This window comes from Ursus americanus, chromosome 14, assembly GCF_024610735.1.
Source record: "Ursus americanus isolate L20-20 chromosome 14, mUrsAme1.1.p, whole genome shotgun sequence".
NCBI lineage: Eukaryota > Metazoa > Chordata > Mammalia > Carnivora > Ursidae > Ursus > Ursus americanus.
Window position 1 is genome coordinate 45,561,787 of NC_142140.1, and position 15,618 is coordinate 45,577,404.

General features: G+C 48.3%; 1 protein-coding gene across 2 annotated transcripts; it reads left to right on the forward strand.

Annotated features, from left to right (window-relative positions):
- The first annotated feature begins 8,213 nt into the window (after window positions 1–8,213).
- Window positions 8,214–15,404, forward strand: LOC123780053 (olfactory receptor 10H2-like). Of its 2 annotated transcripts, XM_045778825.2 has the most exons (3): window positions 8,214–8,411; window positions 11,450–11,534; window positions 11,612–15,404. In XM_045778825.2, exon 3 carries the CDS (start codon window positions 11,614–11,616, stop codon window positions 12,571–12,573), a length of 960 nt encoding a protein of 319 aa, XP_045634781.1. In that variant the 5' UTR covers window positions 8,214–8,411; window positions 11,450–11,534; window positions 11,612–11,613; the 3' UTR covers window positions 12,574–15,404. The 2 variants fall into 2 exon arrangements, with proteins under 2 accessions (XP_045634781.1, XP_045634782.1); XM_045778826.2 differs by lacking the exon at window positions 11,450–11,534.
- The last annotated feature ends 214 nt before the right edge of the window (window positions 15,405–15,618 follow it).

Consider the following 15,618-nt stretch of genomic DNA (forward strand, 5'->3'; position numbering starts at 1 on the left):
ATTAGGGAAGTTTTCAGCTACAATTTGTTCAAATATCTCTTCTAGACCTCTGTTTTTCTCCACCCCCTCGGGGATGCCGATGATTCTAACATTGGATCGTTTCGTTGAGTCAGTAATCTCCTGTAACCTACATTCGTGGGCGTGGATTTTTTTAAGAGCATCTTCTATTTTTATTTTTTCCTCTATTAACCCATCCTCCAATTCACTAACCCTTTCCTCTGCTTCGGTGTCCCTGGCCGTCAGAGCCTCTAGTTTTGCCTGCATTTGGCTCATATTTTTAATTTCTGTCAAGTTTGCTCTCATTTCCGTCCTTAGATATTCTATATTCTCAGTAACCTTTTCGTTAATACTTTTTTCAATTCTGCTCATCATTTTGACCATCATTACTCTGAATTCCATTTCTGATAAATTGGTTACATCCATATCCGTTACTTCTGTGGCAGAGGCCACAGACTCACTGTCTTTTCTTTGCTAGGGGGGGGCTTCTCCTTCTTGTCATTCTGATGAGGAGAGGTTGCGGGGTTGTCCAGAGCCCAAATTATTGACTGGGTCCCAGGCCATGCCCCTTGTTTTATAGGGATCTTAGGGTTGTGGGCTTCTTCTTTAAAGATTTTATTTATTTATTTATCTGAGAGAGAGAGACAGTCAGGAAGAACGGGAACAGAAGCAGGGGAGTGGGAGAGGAAGAAGCAGGCTCCCAGCGGAGGAGCCCAATGAGGGACTCCTTTCCGGAATGCCGGGATCACGCCCTAAGCCAGAGACAGGCGCTCAATGACTGCGCCACCCAGGTGCCCCAGGTTGTGAGCTTCTTGATTTTTCAGCCTGCCATCTGTGTTCTGGGGGAGGGGCCTGCTGCACCGATACTCAGGCAACCCTGTTTGGGTAGAGTCTCCGTGTCCCCTGTGAGGGGGGATGGGGATGGGCACTCTCTGAGCCGGTATTTCCAGGCTTTTGTTCTCTGGCGGCTTTCCCTGGCGGCCGGCTATGCCTCTTCTGAGAGTCAGAGCAGTAGAGGCTGAATTGTCACAGAACAGAGGGATTGCGGTCCATTCTCCACTGATGTTCTGGCCACTTTAACTCTGTTACTGTTGGTGCTGCTCAACCCTGCAGCGTCCCGGGTTGTGCGCCCCATACCCGGCGTCCCTGCCCTCACTTCCAGGGCCGGCGCGTCTCTGTCCTTTGTGTTTCTAATGCCGCCAGCCACTGGCCGCCCCGCGTGCTCCCAGGTCTCCCGGTCTCAGTCTATGCCCGGTGAGCACACCCCGATTCCGGAGTTCCGTGAGAAGCCTGGTGGCGCGCGCACCCGGTTCATGGTCTCAGTCTGCTGTTTCTCGGGTGCCGACCGCGAGTCCCCCCGCTCCCCCGTGCCGGTGGCCCACCAGCCGCCAGCCGCCCTGCGCATGCTCCAGGAGCTCCCGGTCTCAGTCTGGATCCCTTGAGCACACCGGGATTCCAGTGTTCCGTGAGAAGCCTGGTGGTGCGCGTTCACGGCTCACCAGTCTCAGTCAGCTCTCTTGCGGGTGCCGTCCCTGAGTCCACCCGCTCCCTCGTGCAGGTGGCTGCCACTTCCCAGCGCCCAAACGCGGCGGCTCCCTCCCCGTTCCGTTTATCTTCCGATATCTGTGCACGGTTTCATGGCTCCCCGCTTCATACCTCAATACTCAGCGCCGGGGATGTTCATTTGTAGAGATCCAGATGCATCTTCCTGCGTCTCAGGCTGATTCCGTGGTTATTTAGGCTGGTCTGTTACCTATCCAGCTCGACTCAGGGGACCGGCTGAAAAAGGGGTCCCCTACTCCTCCGCCATCTGGTCCTGAACTTTTTACACTTTGTTGTTTTTTGCTTGTTGTTTGACTTTGTCTTGTGCTTGCTTTGTGTGACATGTATGAAGCCAAGTTAAATAGGAAGTAAAATCTCACTGGGTTTAGAATCCTGAACCTGCTTTACAATTATGTTAACCTTATTTTAGGACTGAATAAAGTTAACATTATGGAAAGACACAACATGCATATGCACCTTCATAGCATGCTTATGACGGTAGGTTTGGACAAATGACAGTGGGACCTGATGCTCACTGAGGAAGGGTACAAATCCAGGAAAATAAGTTCATCACAGCCCACTCTGATTCTGACATAATATCCATTTATTGTTGACTTTGGTGCTACGTCTAGCCCAAGAACCGCAACCATAAATCCATTTCCTTGAAATTAGCATTTATTTGTGTGAATGATAAACTCATATTTTCCTAAATGAGTGTCTCCCCAGGAGAAGGGAAAACCAGAAGGAACCTCAACTTGCTTGCTCTGCATTTGAATTTCCAGGGCCTGGAACACAGAAATCACTCAATAATGCTTGATAGATGAATGGATGGATAGGTTCCAAAGGCATGGGGTAAGGTGGGTAAACAGGGAGATGGTCACTATATACCCAGACTCCTACAGGGCTCTCCCAGGTGATGAAATAACAGTATGGAGCACTTACTGAACATTTGCTAAGGACCAGACAGTTTATACACTAGGCAGGGACTATGACTATTGGCATCCCCAGTTTCAGACAGAGAATCAGAACGGTGTGGTCATTTGACCAAGGCGCCACAACCAGGAAGTGGCTGGGCCAGGATTTCCACCTGAGTCTGTCTGATGTGAGTCGGTGCCCTGAGGCACAGAGCCACCCCAGCTACTACACTAAGTCTCTCCTTGCCTATTAATCTGTGTTTAAGAACATGAAGAGAGCTGAACAAACACACTGGTGGCTTGTTAGTCTTTGTTTGAAGAAGTAAACAAAAAGCTCCCAGAGAATTCAGTGGAAGTGACGTCTTGTTGGGGTACCAAGCAATTAGTAGAATTGTCTGATGCTGCCACCTCCCGCCCTGCCCTCACGTGCTCGGAGCCCACCTGCCAGGGCCTCTGGGTCTGTTCCTAGAGGACACAGAGAGGCGAACAGAGTTAGGCTCCTCAGGAGTCAGTCAATGGCGTTAAAGAGCACGATGGGACCCCTTCCCTGCATAACCTGCCCAGCCCGGCTGACATACCAATCCCTAGAAGCCAAGACCCTGGTTCATTATTGAACAAGTGACAGGATTTTAAGTGAGACCTGGGAACTCATTAAAAGTTGACACACAATTCCCCATCTCCACTTCATTTGTGGAAATTAAAGAATCCCTAAGGATTGGCTTCAAGCAGATGAGTTTCAGTGCACATCTCAGGGCTGGGGTGGAGACAGAGCCACGGCTTCAGTGCACTCCAGAGGAATGGTCCCCAGATAGTTTTCCCACTTAGTCTCAAGCTCAGGCTTGGTGTTTGATTAGCACCAAGAGACGTAGGTGGGAAATGGAGGTGACCATGTCTTGGCCCACGCACCAGTTTCCTGGAGCTCAGAGTGGCCAAGTTCTACACTATGCACCTTGGCAGAACCATAGCCTGTAAACCACGTGGTGGCAAGTGGCCATTGTGAACACTCCATGCTGCTAGGCACAGACAGGGACAAAGGTCCCTAGAGCTCTGAGGGCAGCTAAGATTTCTACTTCCACAGGAATGCTCACTGCACTGCATTATAGATATTACCCGATCAACTCCTTCCCTCCTTCCCCACTAGACTAGCAGCCCTGAGAGGGTAGGACCAAGCCAAACTAGCTTAGTATTGTGTTGCCAGAGCCAGGCACCTGATAGGTGTTCACTAAAACTGGCTGAGAAAACAACTCGTCTCTCAGTACAACGCTACAGAAAGTATGTCTGCTGCAAAATCCTTCTGAAATATGAATGGCTCATCCCTAATTTACCTGAAATTCACTTTCCAGGGGTGAGTATGTGAATGACATGAGAGGAACCACCTACCCTCTTGTGTGTGTATCACAGCCAGTATTTCGTGTCGATGAGGGCCGTCCCGTGGCAGCTGGCTCTATGGAATAGGGTCCTTTTGTTTGGATCCGTGTGTGTCTCTAAGCCATCTTGAGCCACTCACTTCTCCCCTCCTGTTCAAGCCTCCTGTCACATTGGCTTTCTTCTGTTCCTTACATGGACAGTCATCTTCCCACCTCAGATGCCTGGCACAGGCTGTTCCCTCTGCCTGATGCACCCTTTCCTCACACTCTACCTCTGGAGCAGAAAGCCTCAGCCGAAATGCCCCCTTCTCCATAATACCCCCGCCATCTGCCCTGCTCTCATAGCCCACCACCTTCCCTTCCTCAAACATCTCATATTCTTGACTACATTCAGGTACTCATCACCCGCCTTCTCCTCTCTACTGTCATGTCCACAGGAGCAGGCATGTCAGTCCTCGTCACCGTTGGGTCCCCAGAGAAGGGCTCAGACATTGCACACACAGCTGTTGGACACACGCTAGCTGGGGCTGGACGTTGTCTGAGTGGGAGATAAGAGTTATCTGGCCCATAGGCTTTGGGTACCGAGGCTGGTCATGCTTATCACACTAACCAGCTAGTGTGGCCTGTTCCGACCTCACCCAGTTATCAAAGAGCAGATCAAGCATGAGGCTTCCTCCCTCCATGTACCATCACACAGCCGCCTAGCAAAACGAGGGGGGACTTCTTAAACAAGATTATGACCAAGGGTTTGAAGAGTTTTTCAACTTGACTTAACAGCTCAATCCACAGTGCGAATTTTCTCCTATACACAATCGTGGTGTTTCTAGTTTGGACCGAGATGGAAAGTGACTGGACCTGAGTGCCACCTCTAAGAGTGACTGGGCAAGGGAGGAGAGACAGGCGAGTGCTGAAGTCATTCAGCTCCTGGAGATAAATATCACGAAGGTGCAGCCCACTGCCAGGACGCTACAGCCCCATTGACTTCCCTGAAACGTATGGAGGTAAAAAGATCCGAAAAGGAAATTCACTGTCTGTTAATGTGTCCTGCCATTTTCATGCGCCTGGGATTAGATGCAGGACTCAGGGAAAGGTACCCCACATACCCTGGGCCAGGGGCGCAGTGCTGTAGAGGAAAGCAGGTGCAGGACATTACTCTTGGGGACGGGCTTGGTCAGACCCATCTCTCCGTCTGCATCTGTGAGCACTGACTGTGGCACCCAGCGGGGGCTGCTGAATGTCTGGGGTAGGAATCAAGTCAGTATTTCTTGGTCACCCCTGGGTCAGACCTAGGGCACAGACCCAGAAATGCACGAATCCTGCGTCATAGAACAACTGAGCAAAGCTACAAGGCTGTGATTCAAAGGGACTTTGGTTACTGGTTATTTTATTTCCAGTGGCCACACACTGCTTGGCACACAGTAGGTTCACAAGAAATACCTATGAGACAAATGAAAGCATGGTACCCATAGTTCAAGAAAAAGATTAAAATGGGTAAGGAGGGCACGTATTGCATGGTGCACTGGGTGTTATACACAACTAATGAATCATCGAGCCTTACATCGGAAACCGGGGATGTACTGTATGGTGACTAACATGATATAATAAAAAATAATTAAAAAAAAAAAAGAAAAAGAAAAAGATTAAAATGGGCGTTGCGGAGGAAGCGTTCACCACAACTGAGCACCTACTGCGTGCCAGGCTCTTTAAACACGAAGTGTCTCTTCTCCTTATCATTCAGCCCCATTTCACCAAAGAGAAAGTGAGGCCCAGAGAGGCCAAGCCACTTGTCCAGGGTCACAGCGCCCCCTCCAGGCAGGGCTGCAAGATTCAGCGGCACTGAGACCTTGGGCTTCACTCCAGCTCCTGGCTTATTATTGACCCCCTTCTGTGACCTTAGCCTTACAGCCTGACCTCTCTGGGTGTCCAGAAGCAGCAACAAAAGATCTTTTTCCTTAGTCCTGAATATATTTCTTGGTTGAACATCTGTTTCTCTGATGTCCGTTCTGGAATTGAGTTGTGCCAGAAAAGCCCCCAGATTGCCCCCACATTCTGGGTCTTCTGCTGTGCCAGTGGGCTAGAGCTTAGAGGAGAGTGTCATCGGGACCCTCAGTCCAGGCTGGCACCACCTTCCAGCCCACTCTCCTGCAGGCCCCAGAGAGGTAGATCCAAGGTGCCTCCATTCCCTTCACATTTTGGCCCCTGTCTGACATCCCAGCCTCCCCGCCCCCATTCTGGGCACTTCATGCCTTTGCTCATGTTGGGTCCCCTGCTTGTCGTTCCCTCCATGATGCCATGTGTCATGGGCCGTTCATCCTTCAGACTACAGCTCAGATGCCATGTCCCTCCTTTCCCTCCTCCACTGTGGGTTCTCCCAGCATGTGCATGTCCTTCCTTCACTGTTTTCTTGAATGCATCTTTATTGAGAATTCACTGTTCCATTTAATTGTTACCATTCTGGGTGCCAGGAACACTGCATGCTCCCAGTGAGATGCCATCTCTGCCCTCAGGAGGTCTGTCGAAGTCTAGTGGGAGACACAGACCCATAACCAGGTGATGACAGCACCATGGGATGGGGGCTTCAGGCAAGCGAGGAGTCAGAGAGGCACTTGGCCAAGTCTGGGGTGTGGCGATGCAGGATAGGCTTCCTGGAGGAGGTGGCATGTGACCTGAGACCGGTTGATAGAAGCAGATGGGGGTGGGGCATGAGGGATGCAGTGGGACCTGGAGATGATATTGTTTGTTACCCTCAAGAAATTGAAAATGGTCGCATCTCATTTTAGCCTAGAGACACAGAGCTGGGGTGCCGTGTTGGAAGAGGGAGAGGCAGCAGAGAGCGGAACCTGCAGAGGCTAACAAGGACCAGACTTTTGGCTGCAGTGAAGCATCTGGAACTAGGGAGCCATGGCTGGTTCCAAGCAGGGGGGAGGATGTACTGTGGTTTGTTTAGCAGGATCCCTCTGATGTTGTGTAGGAAGCAGGTGTAGAGGTGAGAGCTGAAGCAGAGAACTAAATCAGGGGGGATGCTGTAGTGGGTTACAATAGTGTCGGTCAGAAATGCAAGTCCATTTGGAACCTCAGAAGTGACCGTGTTTTTAGTTTTTTATTTTTATTTATTTATTTTTATAATAATTTTTTATTACGTTATGTTAGTCACCATACAGCACATCATTAGGTTTTGATGCAGTGTTCCATGATTCATTGTTTGTGTATTACACCCAGTGCACCATGCAATACGTGCCCTCCTTAATACCCATCTCTGGCCTATCCCAATCCCCCACCCCCTGAAGCCCTCAGTTTTTTTCCAAGAGTCCATAGTGACCGTGTTTTTAATAGGGTCTTCACAGATGTATTTAGGGAAGGATCGCAAGATGAAATCGTCTTGAGTGTTGGGCCCTTAAATGTCTGGTGTCTAATGACTGGTGTCCTTATAAGGAGAGGAGAGGACACACAGACACAAGGAGAAGTTCATGTGAAGACACAGGTAGAGATTGGCATGATGCAGTCATGGTGCTTGCAGCCAGCAGAAGCCGGCAGAGAGGCATAGGGCTGGTCCTCCCTCAGAGCCTCTAGAAGGAACTACCTTGCTGACACGTGGCCGCCAGAGCTGTGAGAGAGCACATTTCTGGTTTTTTGAGTCACCCAGCTTGTGGCAATTTGTCTCCTCAGCCCCAGGAAACTAATGCAAGGGGGGATGGTGTCTTCTAGGACATATGTGTTCACACCAGCATGGGGGACCTGGTCGTGAGAACACGGGGAGGGAGGAGAGTGGACACTGAGCTGCACTGTGGCCCAAGAGCAAGGCAAGCCTGGCTGCTGGGAGCTGTGAGGGCTTGGCACTGTCTCCTCCCTCCCTCCTCAGGGCTCAGCCTGGGTCAGCCTGGGCCCAGAGCAGGGCCATGCCTTAGAGATTCCATTGGTGGCCCAGGACCTCTGCTTCTGCAGAGGCCAGATATCAGCCCCTCCTCTGGACCACTCCCAGGGCCGGGACCCAGGGTTTCCCCACCAAAGCTCTGGGCAACTGTGCTGTCCTCTCTGGGATGGCCCAGGGGTGCCTGTGTGTGGGGTGTGGATGGGGCTTGAGCTTTGGGAATGGAGTGTCCATAGTCCACCATGCATGAGCACAAAGGAGTATGCTCAGAGAGTAGGGGAGGGGCGCCAGCGACCCTTTTGTATTCCTTCCCCTGTCCAGTTAGAGGCAGTCTTGTCACCTCCATCTCCTGGATTAACCATTCCCTGCACAGCGCAGCTGGGAGGCCTCAGGGAAGGTTTGGAGGCTACCTGTACTGCTCTGGGCTAATCTCAGGGAAGCCTCTGGAAGTCTCCCTGAGGGCCTCCCCCAGCCCCCGCCCCCGCTCCCACCCTCCTGACTCTGGGGCCTGCGGGTGGCCCCGCCCACAGCCTGAGTCCACAGGCAGCCTCCCCTGGGAAGCCTTGGAATGCCACTCAAATACAGCTAGAGAAAGTGCAGGTGCAGCCTCCAGCCCTGCCCACCCCACTTCTGAGCTCCTGGTGTTGAGTGTGAGTGAGGGGACCCAGGGTTTCCTCTGCGACGCCCCCAGACTTCTCCCAGTGGCCGACCCTGCCAACAGAGGTGAGTGTGTGACCCTGGGTGCCTTTCAGGAGGAAGTGATGCAAGCGCGGGTTCCCTGGGAAGGACAGTGGATAATAAGAATGTTGGGGTGGATCTTGGGATCCAGAACTGTGCCTGGGCAGAGGCCTCTAATTCCACAATCGCGCATCCAGGCTGGGCGGTGTGCGCAGAGTCCATGCGCTTCCCCTGAGCCTCCTGGCTGCCTCCGCAGGTCTTAGCATGAAGGTTGTCTGCCAAGGACCCCCGGCGTTAGTCACCGTCTTCGCACTTCTGCTGTGTCATACTGTGAGAGTGTACGTCTGTGTGCACCTGCAGGTGTGCCTGTGGCCGCGACTCTGCAGGTGTGTGGGTCCATCCCCGTGGCTGGGTCTCCGCATCTGTGTGAGTGCGCGGGTCTGAATGCGCGCCCCAGGTGCATGGGGGCCTGCTGTGTGCCTATCTGGTGTGTGAGCTTGAGGCAGCTGTGCAGTGGTAGTTGGGGTGGTGGAAGGCAGGTATGTGGAGGTGTGGGGACACACCCATATGTAGGTGTTTGTGACACACAGAGGCACCCAGATCCCAGTCTGTAAGAACAGGAGGGTGTCCACCCCTGAGTAGAGCTGTTCTGAGGTGTCTCCCCTTCTGCTGTCTCACACCTGGGCAGAGGATCAGAGGCTGCCCTGGAAGGCACAGGAAGGCTAAGGGCAGGTGGTGGGCTCCTCTTCCCTGATCTCCCCTCTGGGCGTAGGCACTCACTCTCTCACTTTCTGGGAACAGGCTGGGCTGTGACCCAGGGACAGGCAGCACAGAGGTAGAGGAGGGCTGAGGAAGGCCCATTTGCTTTCTTAAAAAAAGGGGCAAAATTCACATAAGAGAGAACTAACCATTTGGAATTGTACAAATCATTGGCATTTAGCACATTCACAATGTTGTGCAACCAGCACCCCTTTGTAGTTGCAAAATATTTTCATCACCCCAAAAGGAAACATTGCCTTCATTAGTAGTCACTTCCCCATTCCCCTCCCTCCCCAGCCTGCAGCTTCCCCCAACCCCTAAGCTTCTTGTTGTGTCTCTGCATTTGCATATTTTGGGTATTTCATATTAATGGAATCAGACAACCTTTTGTTCAGACAATCTTTTGTGCCTGGCTTTTTTTCACATAGCATGACGTTTTCAAGGTTCATTTATGTTGTAGCACGTGTTCGTACTTTGAGGTGTAAAAGACACACAATATAAAATTTATTATCTTAAGCATTTTTAAGTATGCAGTTCGGTGGCGTGCAGTATATTCACATTGCTGTGTAACGGATCTGCAGAACTCTTTTCATCTTGCTAAACAGACACTCTATACCCATAAACAAAACTCCCATTTCCCACTCCCATCGACCTTGGCAACCTCCATTCTACTTTGTCTCTATGAATTGGACCATTTTAGCTACCTCACATAAGCCCGATCCTACAGGATTTCTCCTTTTGGGGACTGGCTGATTCCACATAGCATAATGTTCTCAAGGCCCATTCATGTTGTAGCATGTGACAGGATTTCCTTCCTTTCAAGGTTGAATGATATTCCATAATATGGCTATATCACATCTTGTTTATCCGTTCATCCTCCAATGGACTTCGCAGTTGTTTCTCCCTCATCGCTATTGTGACCAGTGCGGCTATGACCAGGAGTGTGCAAATATCTCTGCCAGACCCTGCTTTTGCCACGTTTGCATATATGTCCAGAAGAGGGATGGCCAAGGCGTAGGGAGCTCTATTTTTAATTTTCTGAGGACCATTCATACTGTTTTCCATAGCTGTTGCACGACTCTGCAATCCCGCCAACAATGCACAGAGTTCCAATTTCTCCACATCCTTGCCATTTTAAATGGCACAACACAGTGCCATCGAAACATTCACAGTGTTGTTCCACCAACATTCTATTTCGTTCCAAGACATTTGACCACCCCAGAAGGAAATCTGTAACCCATTAACAGTCACTCTCCATTCACCCCCTACTCCCGTTCCCTGACATCCGCTAATCTGCTTTCTGTCTTGATGCGTTTACCTATTCTGGGTATTTCCAATAAATGAAATCATACACTATGTGGCCTTTGTGGCTGGCTTCATTCACTCAGCATATTGTCTTTGAGGTTCATCCATGTTGCAGCGGGTGTCAGTACTTCCTGCTTCTGTATGCCTTAAAGATATTCCGTCATATGGCTATAGCCCTTTTTGTTTATCCATTCATCTTGGATCCATCCTGCATTTTAAAAAAGATGTTGCATTTTTGCATCAAGTCTGTTGGTGGCAGAGAGAGGAAGACAGAGAGACAGAAAGACAGAGAAGGAACACTGGATGGAGCAGGTGCTTGGAAGGACAGCTGCCCTCACAGGGAGCTGGGGCACATGTGAGTCTGTTGCCACTCGGGGAAGGATTATGAGAGAAGCCACAGCCGTGAGCCTTGGTTGCTCCACAAAGGAGGTTGGGGAGAGGAGAGTGGGTAGGGCTCGAGGAGAGGGAAGGACATTCAGAGAAGAGCATTGGTAAGTGACCAGAGATAGAGTGCCCAGCAGGGGTCAGAGAATGTGACTCTGCTGATGCTGGTCAGTGCTGTGTCCTTGTGGGGAGTCACACAAGTTACACCACACAACAGCAACAGTAGCTAAGAGCTGAGTGTGAATCAGCTCCCCTGAGTGTCACAAAAGCCTTGTGGCATAAGGATTATTATTCCATGTTCTCAGTGAGCTGGTAAGGGATAATGCTGAGAATTAACCAGAATCTACATCCTCTCCATGCCAACAGGAGAGGGGACCTCCAGCTGAAGAGAGCAATTAGGGAGTAGCTTGCATGTAAAATTCAGGAAGGATTGGAAATCACAGAGATGTAGAGAAGCATGGAGTGGCCAGCATGTTCAAAGGCAGGGAAACCAGGTGATTGTTCATGGAGTCAATACTAGTAATAATAGTAGTTGTAATTATTATTATCAGTATTACTTTTTACTGTGTTCTTACTATGCACCTGGGCTTGCACTACACAATTGAGGCTCACTATCTTCTGTGAACCCCAAACAGCTCTGCAGAGCACTGACAGTCATCATAGGCAGCGGATGGCAGAGGGACTGGCCATGGTCTCCAGGGCGAGGGCCCCCCCCAACAGGTAAGTCCTCCCAGGCTGGCTCAGCACAGACCCAGAGCTCCTTCCCACCAGGCAACCTTCACTCTCTCTCCACCCAGGGATGGCCACCACTATGGGTCTAAACCACAGCTCCGTGTCTGAATTCATCCTCGTGGGCTTCTCCACCTTCCCTCCACATCTCCTGCCCATCTTCTTCCTGCTGTTCATGCTCATGTATCTGTTCACACTGCTGGGGAACCTGCTCATCATGGTCACTGTCCGGAGTGAGCGCGGCCTGCACACGCCCATGTACCTCTTCCTGTGCACCCTGTCCATCTCCGAGATCCTCTACACCTTGGCCATCACGCCCCGCCTGCTGGCTGACCTGCTCTCCACCCAGCGCACCATCGCCTTTGGGGCCTGTGCCAGCCAGATGTTCTTCTCCTTCACATTCGGCTTCACCCACTCTTTCCTGCTCACCGTCATGGGCTACGACCGCTATGTGGCCATCTGCCACCCCTTGCGCTACAGCGTGTTCATGAGCCCACGTGCCTGCATCTGCTTGGTGGCTTGGTCCTGGGCTGGTGGCTCAGTCATAGGGTTGGTCGTGGCCACAGCCATTTTCCACCTCACCTTCTGTGGACCCAATGAGATCCACCATTTTTTATGTCATGTGCCTCCTCTCTTGAAGCTGGCCTGTGGAACTGATGTACCAGTGGTGGCCCTGGGTGTGGGGCTGGTATGTATCACTGTCTTGTTGGGCTGCTTTCTCCTCATCCTCCTCTCCTACACCTTAATTGGGGCTGCCATCTTGAAAATCCCCTCTGCTGAAGGCCGGCACAAAGCCTTCTCCACCTGTGCATCCCACCTCATTGTGGTCATTGTGCACTATGGCTTTGCCTCTATCATCTACCTCAAGCCCAAGAGTCTGCACTCCCAGGAAAGCAACACCCTGATGGCCATCACCTACACAGTCCTCACGCCCTTCCTCAGTCCCATCATCTTCAGTCTCAGGAATAAGGAGCTGAAGACCGCCATGAAGAAGACCTTCCTTAGCAAACTCTATCCCTCTGGCATCTAAGTGGCCAGTGTGAAGGTGGTTTTAGAAGAAGGTAGAAGGATGACCATACCCTCATCTGTACAATGGGGTTAACAATGACTAGCTAGTAAGGTTGGTCAAAAGATGTGTGACAACACCCATGACGTAACAGGTGCTCAATAAATGTGACCTTTTCTTCTTCTTCCTCCCTGGTTGTGTCTTGGAAATCAGTTTTATTTGTAATCAAACAGCTTTGTTGAGATATGGTCCACATGCCATATAATTCACCCATTTAAAGTACACGTCGGTTGGTCTCTAGTATATTCAGAGTTATGTGGTCATCACCACAATCAATTTGAAAAATTTTTGTCACCGAAAAAGGAAACCTCTACCCATTCAGTGCCCATTTCTTCCCCAACACCTATAACCACCAGCCTTAAGAAACCAGTTTTTTTTTTCAGGAAATAATGTTAAAAATTTTTTTTACTTTGGGGCGCCTGGGTGGCACAACAGTTGGGCGTCTGCCTTTGGCTCAGGGCGTGATCCCGGCATGATGGGATCGAGCCCCACATCGGGCTCTTCTGCTGTGAGCCTGCTTCTTCCTCTCCCATTCCCCCTGCTTGTGTTCCTTCTCTCACTGGCTGTCTCTCTCTCCGTCGAATAAATAAATAAAATCTTTAAAAAAAAAACTAACTGGAATTTAAGCAAAAACCTTAAAAAATAAAATGAGAAGAAAAAAATTTATAAAAAAATTTTTTTTACTTGAAGTAAGTTGCCACATGATGTTACATTAATTTCGATTGTACAGCATAGTGATTCAACACCACAAATGCTATTATAATAGGTGTGAGGTGGTATCTCATTGTGGTTTTGATTTGAATTTCCCTAATGGCAAGTGATGTGGAGCATTTTTTTCATGTGTCTGTTGGCCATTTGGATGTCTTCTTTGGAGAAGTGTGTGTTCATGTCTTCTGCCCATTTCTTGACTGGATTATTTGTTTTTTGGGTGTTGAGTTTGAGAAGTTCTTTAGAGATCTTGGATACCAGACCTTTTTTTTTTAAATTTCCTTTCTAAAAATTATTAACATATACACTGTATTATTTGTTTCAGGGGTACAGGTCTGTGAATCATGAGTCTTACACAATACACAGCGTAGCACATACTATCCCCAATGTCCATCACTCAGCCACCCCATCCCTCCCACCCCCCTCCACTCCAGCAGCCCTCAGTTTGTTTCCTGAGATTAGGAGTCTCTTATGGTTTGTCTCCCTCTCTGGTTTCGTCTTGTTTTATTTTTTCCTCTCTTCCCTTTTGATCCTCTGCCTTGTTTCTTAAATTCCACATATCAGTGAGATCATATGATAATTGTCTTCCTCTGATTGACTTATTTCGCTTAGCATAATACCCTCTAGTTCCATTTCCTTACACCACACACAAAAATAGACTCAAAATGGATGAAAGACCTTAATGTGAGACAGGAATCCATCAAAATCCTTGAGGAGAACAAGGCAGCAACCTCTTCGACCTCAGCTGACACAACTTCTTCCTAGACATATCGCCAAAAACAAGGGAAGCAAGAGCAAAAATGAACTATTGGGTCTTCATCAAGATAAAAAGCTTTTTCACAGCAAGGAAACAGTCAACAAAACCAAAAGACAACCAACAGAATGGGAGAAGATATTTGCAAATGACATATCAGATCCAAAGTCTCTAAAGAACTTATCAAACCCAACTTTTTAAAAATTTAAATTCAATTAGCTAAGGTATAGTACACATTGGTTTTTGATATAATGTTCTTTTTGTTGTTGTTGTTTATAATGTTCAATGCCTAATTACCCAACTTTTACTGGTGAATTGTCTATTTGCGTTGGTAATTTGCCAAATGTTAGTAGCATGTGATCTCTTTGACAGCTCACCCTCTTTATTTTGATCCTGTGAGTTTCCCACTACCATTGGCTGGGAAACCCTTAAGGATGACTTCAGACATGGAGCTGTGGTGTAACCCGCACATGGCAACCATCCCTGCTGGGGAAGGAGGGATGAAAGCCCAGTGGACGTGACTCAGGGTCTCTACTGAGCCCTGCCTGGGAGGACTTCCTGGAAGGGTCCCTCCCCACCCCCAACCATGGCCAGTCCCTCTGCAATATGGTGTTCATAGTAATGGTTTGTGCTTCACAGAGCTGCTCGGGTTACGTAAGATCATTCACCTCTAGTGCTCAGCACAGGTCCTGGCGCATAGTAAGGATTCAAAATAATATTAATAATTATTATGACCACTACTCTCAAACACTAATGAAAGGAGATCAGGGTCTGTGTTCAGCCACACCTGGGTTGAGTCCTACTTCAGAGCTTTTAGGTGCCTCCAGCTATTTTTCTAAGAAAGAAGGGAAAATTCAAGAAAAAAACAAGTCCAGTCTTTCCTTAAAAACTGTACACTGTGATCTCTAATAAAAAATTTGAATTGGAACATCTGGTGCTGGTTGGCATTCCATCTTTGAAAGGATAATGCCCATCTCACATCACTATGCCCAGTATGCTTGCTTCAACTCTGAGCTGTGTGCAAGCCTTAGTAAGTATTACATGGTGGCTTTCTTCTTTTTATACAAAACTCTACAAATTATCTGCATGAAAATCTGTTAAAAAAAATTGCGTTGTTTTAAAACACTGCTCCAAGAAAAGCCCAAACCAGCTTTGGGTTGGTTCCTTACTTCTTCCTATAATAAGTCGCTTTATATCTATTGATATTAAAATGTAATATTATATGTTATGTAGTATTGTATTTCATTAAATTGTTATTATATTACATATTGTAATCACATTAATATATAATCATACATTAAAAATATATATTGTGTAATCGATTATATGTTATGTTAATAATTATATATTATCACAGCATTTTATAATAATTAAATTACATTACATATTATATGTAGCAACTTTATATGTTATATAAAATGCATTATAATTAATCAATAATTACCAATAACAATATGTAATAAAATACATGTTTATATAATTATATATAATTATGTTTTATATGTCACTATTATAATATAATTATGTTTTATAATTATATAATAATT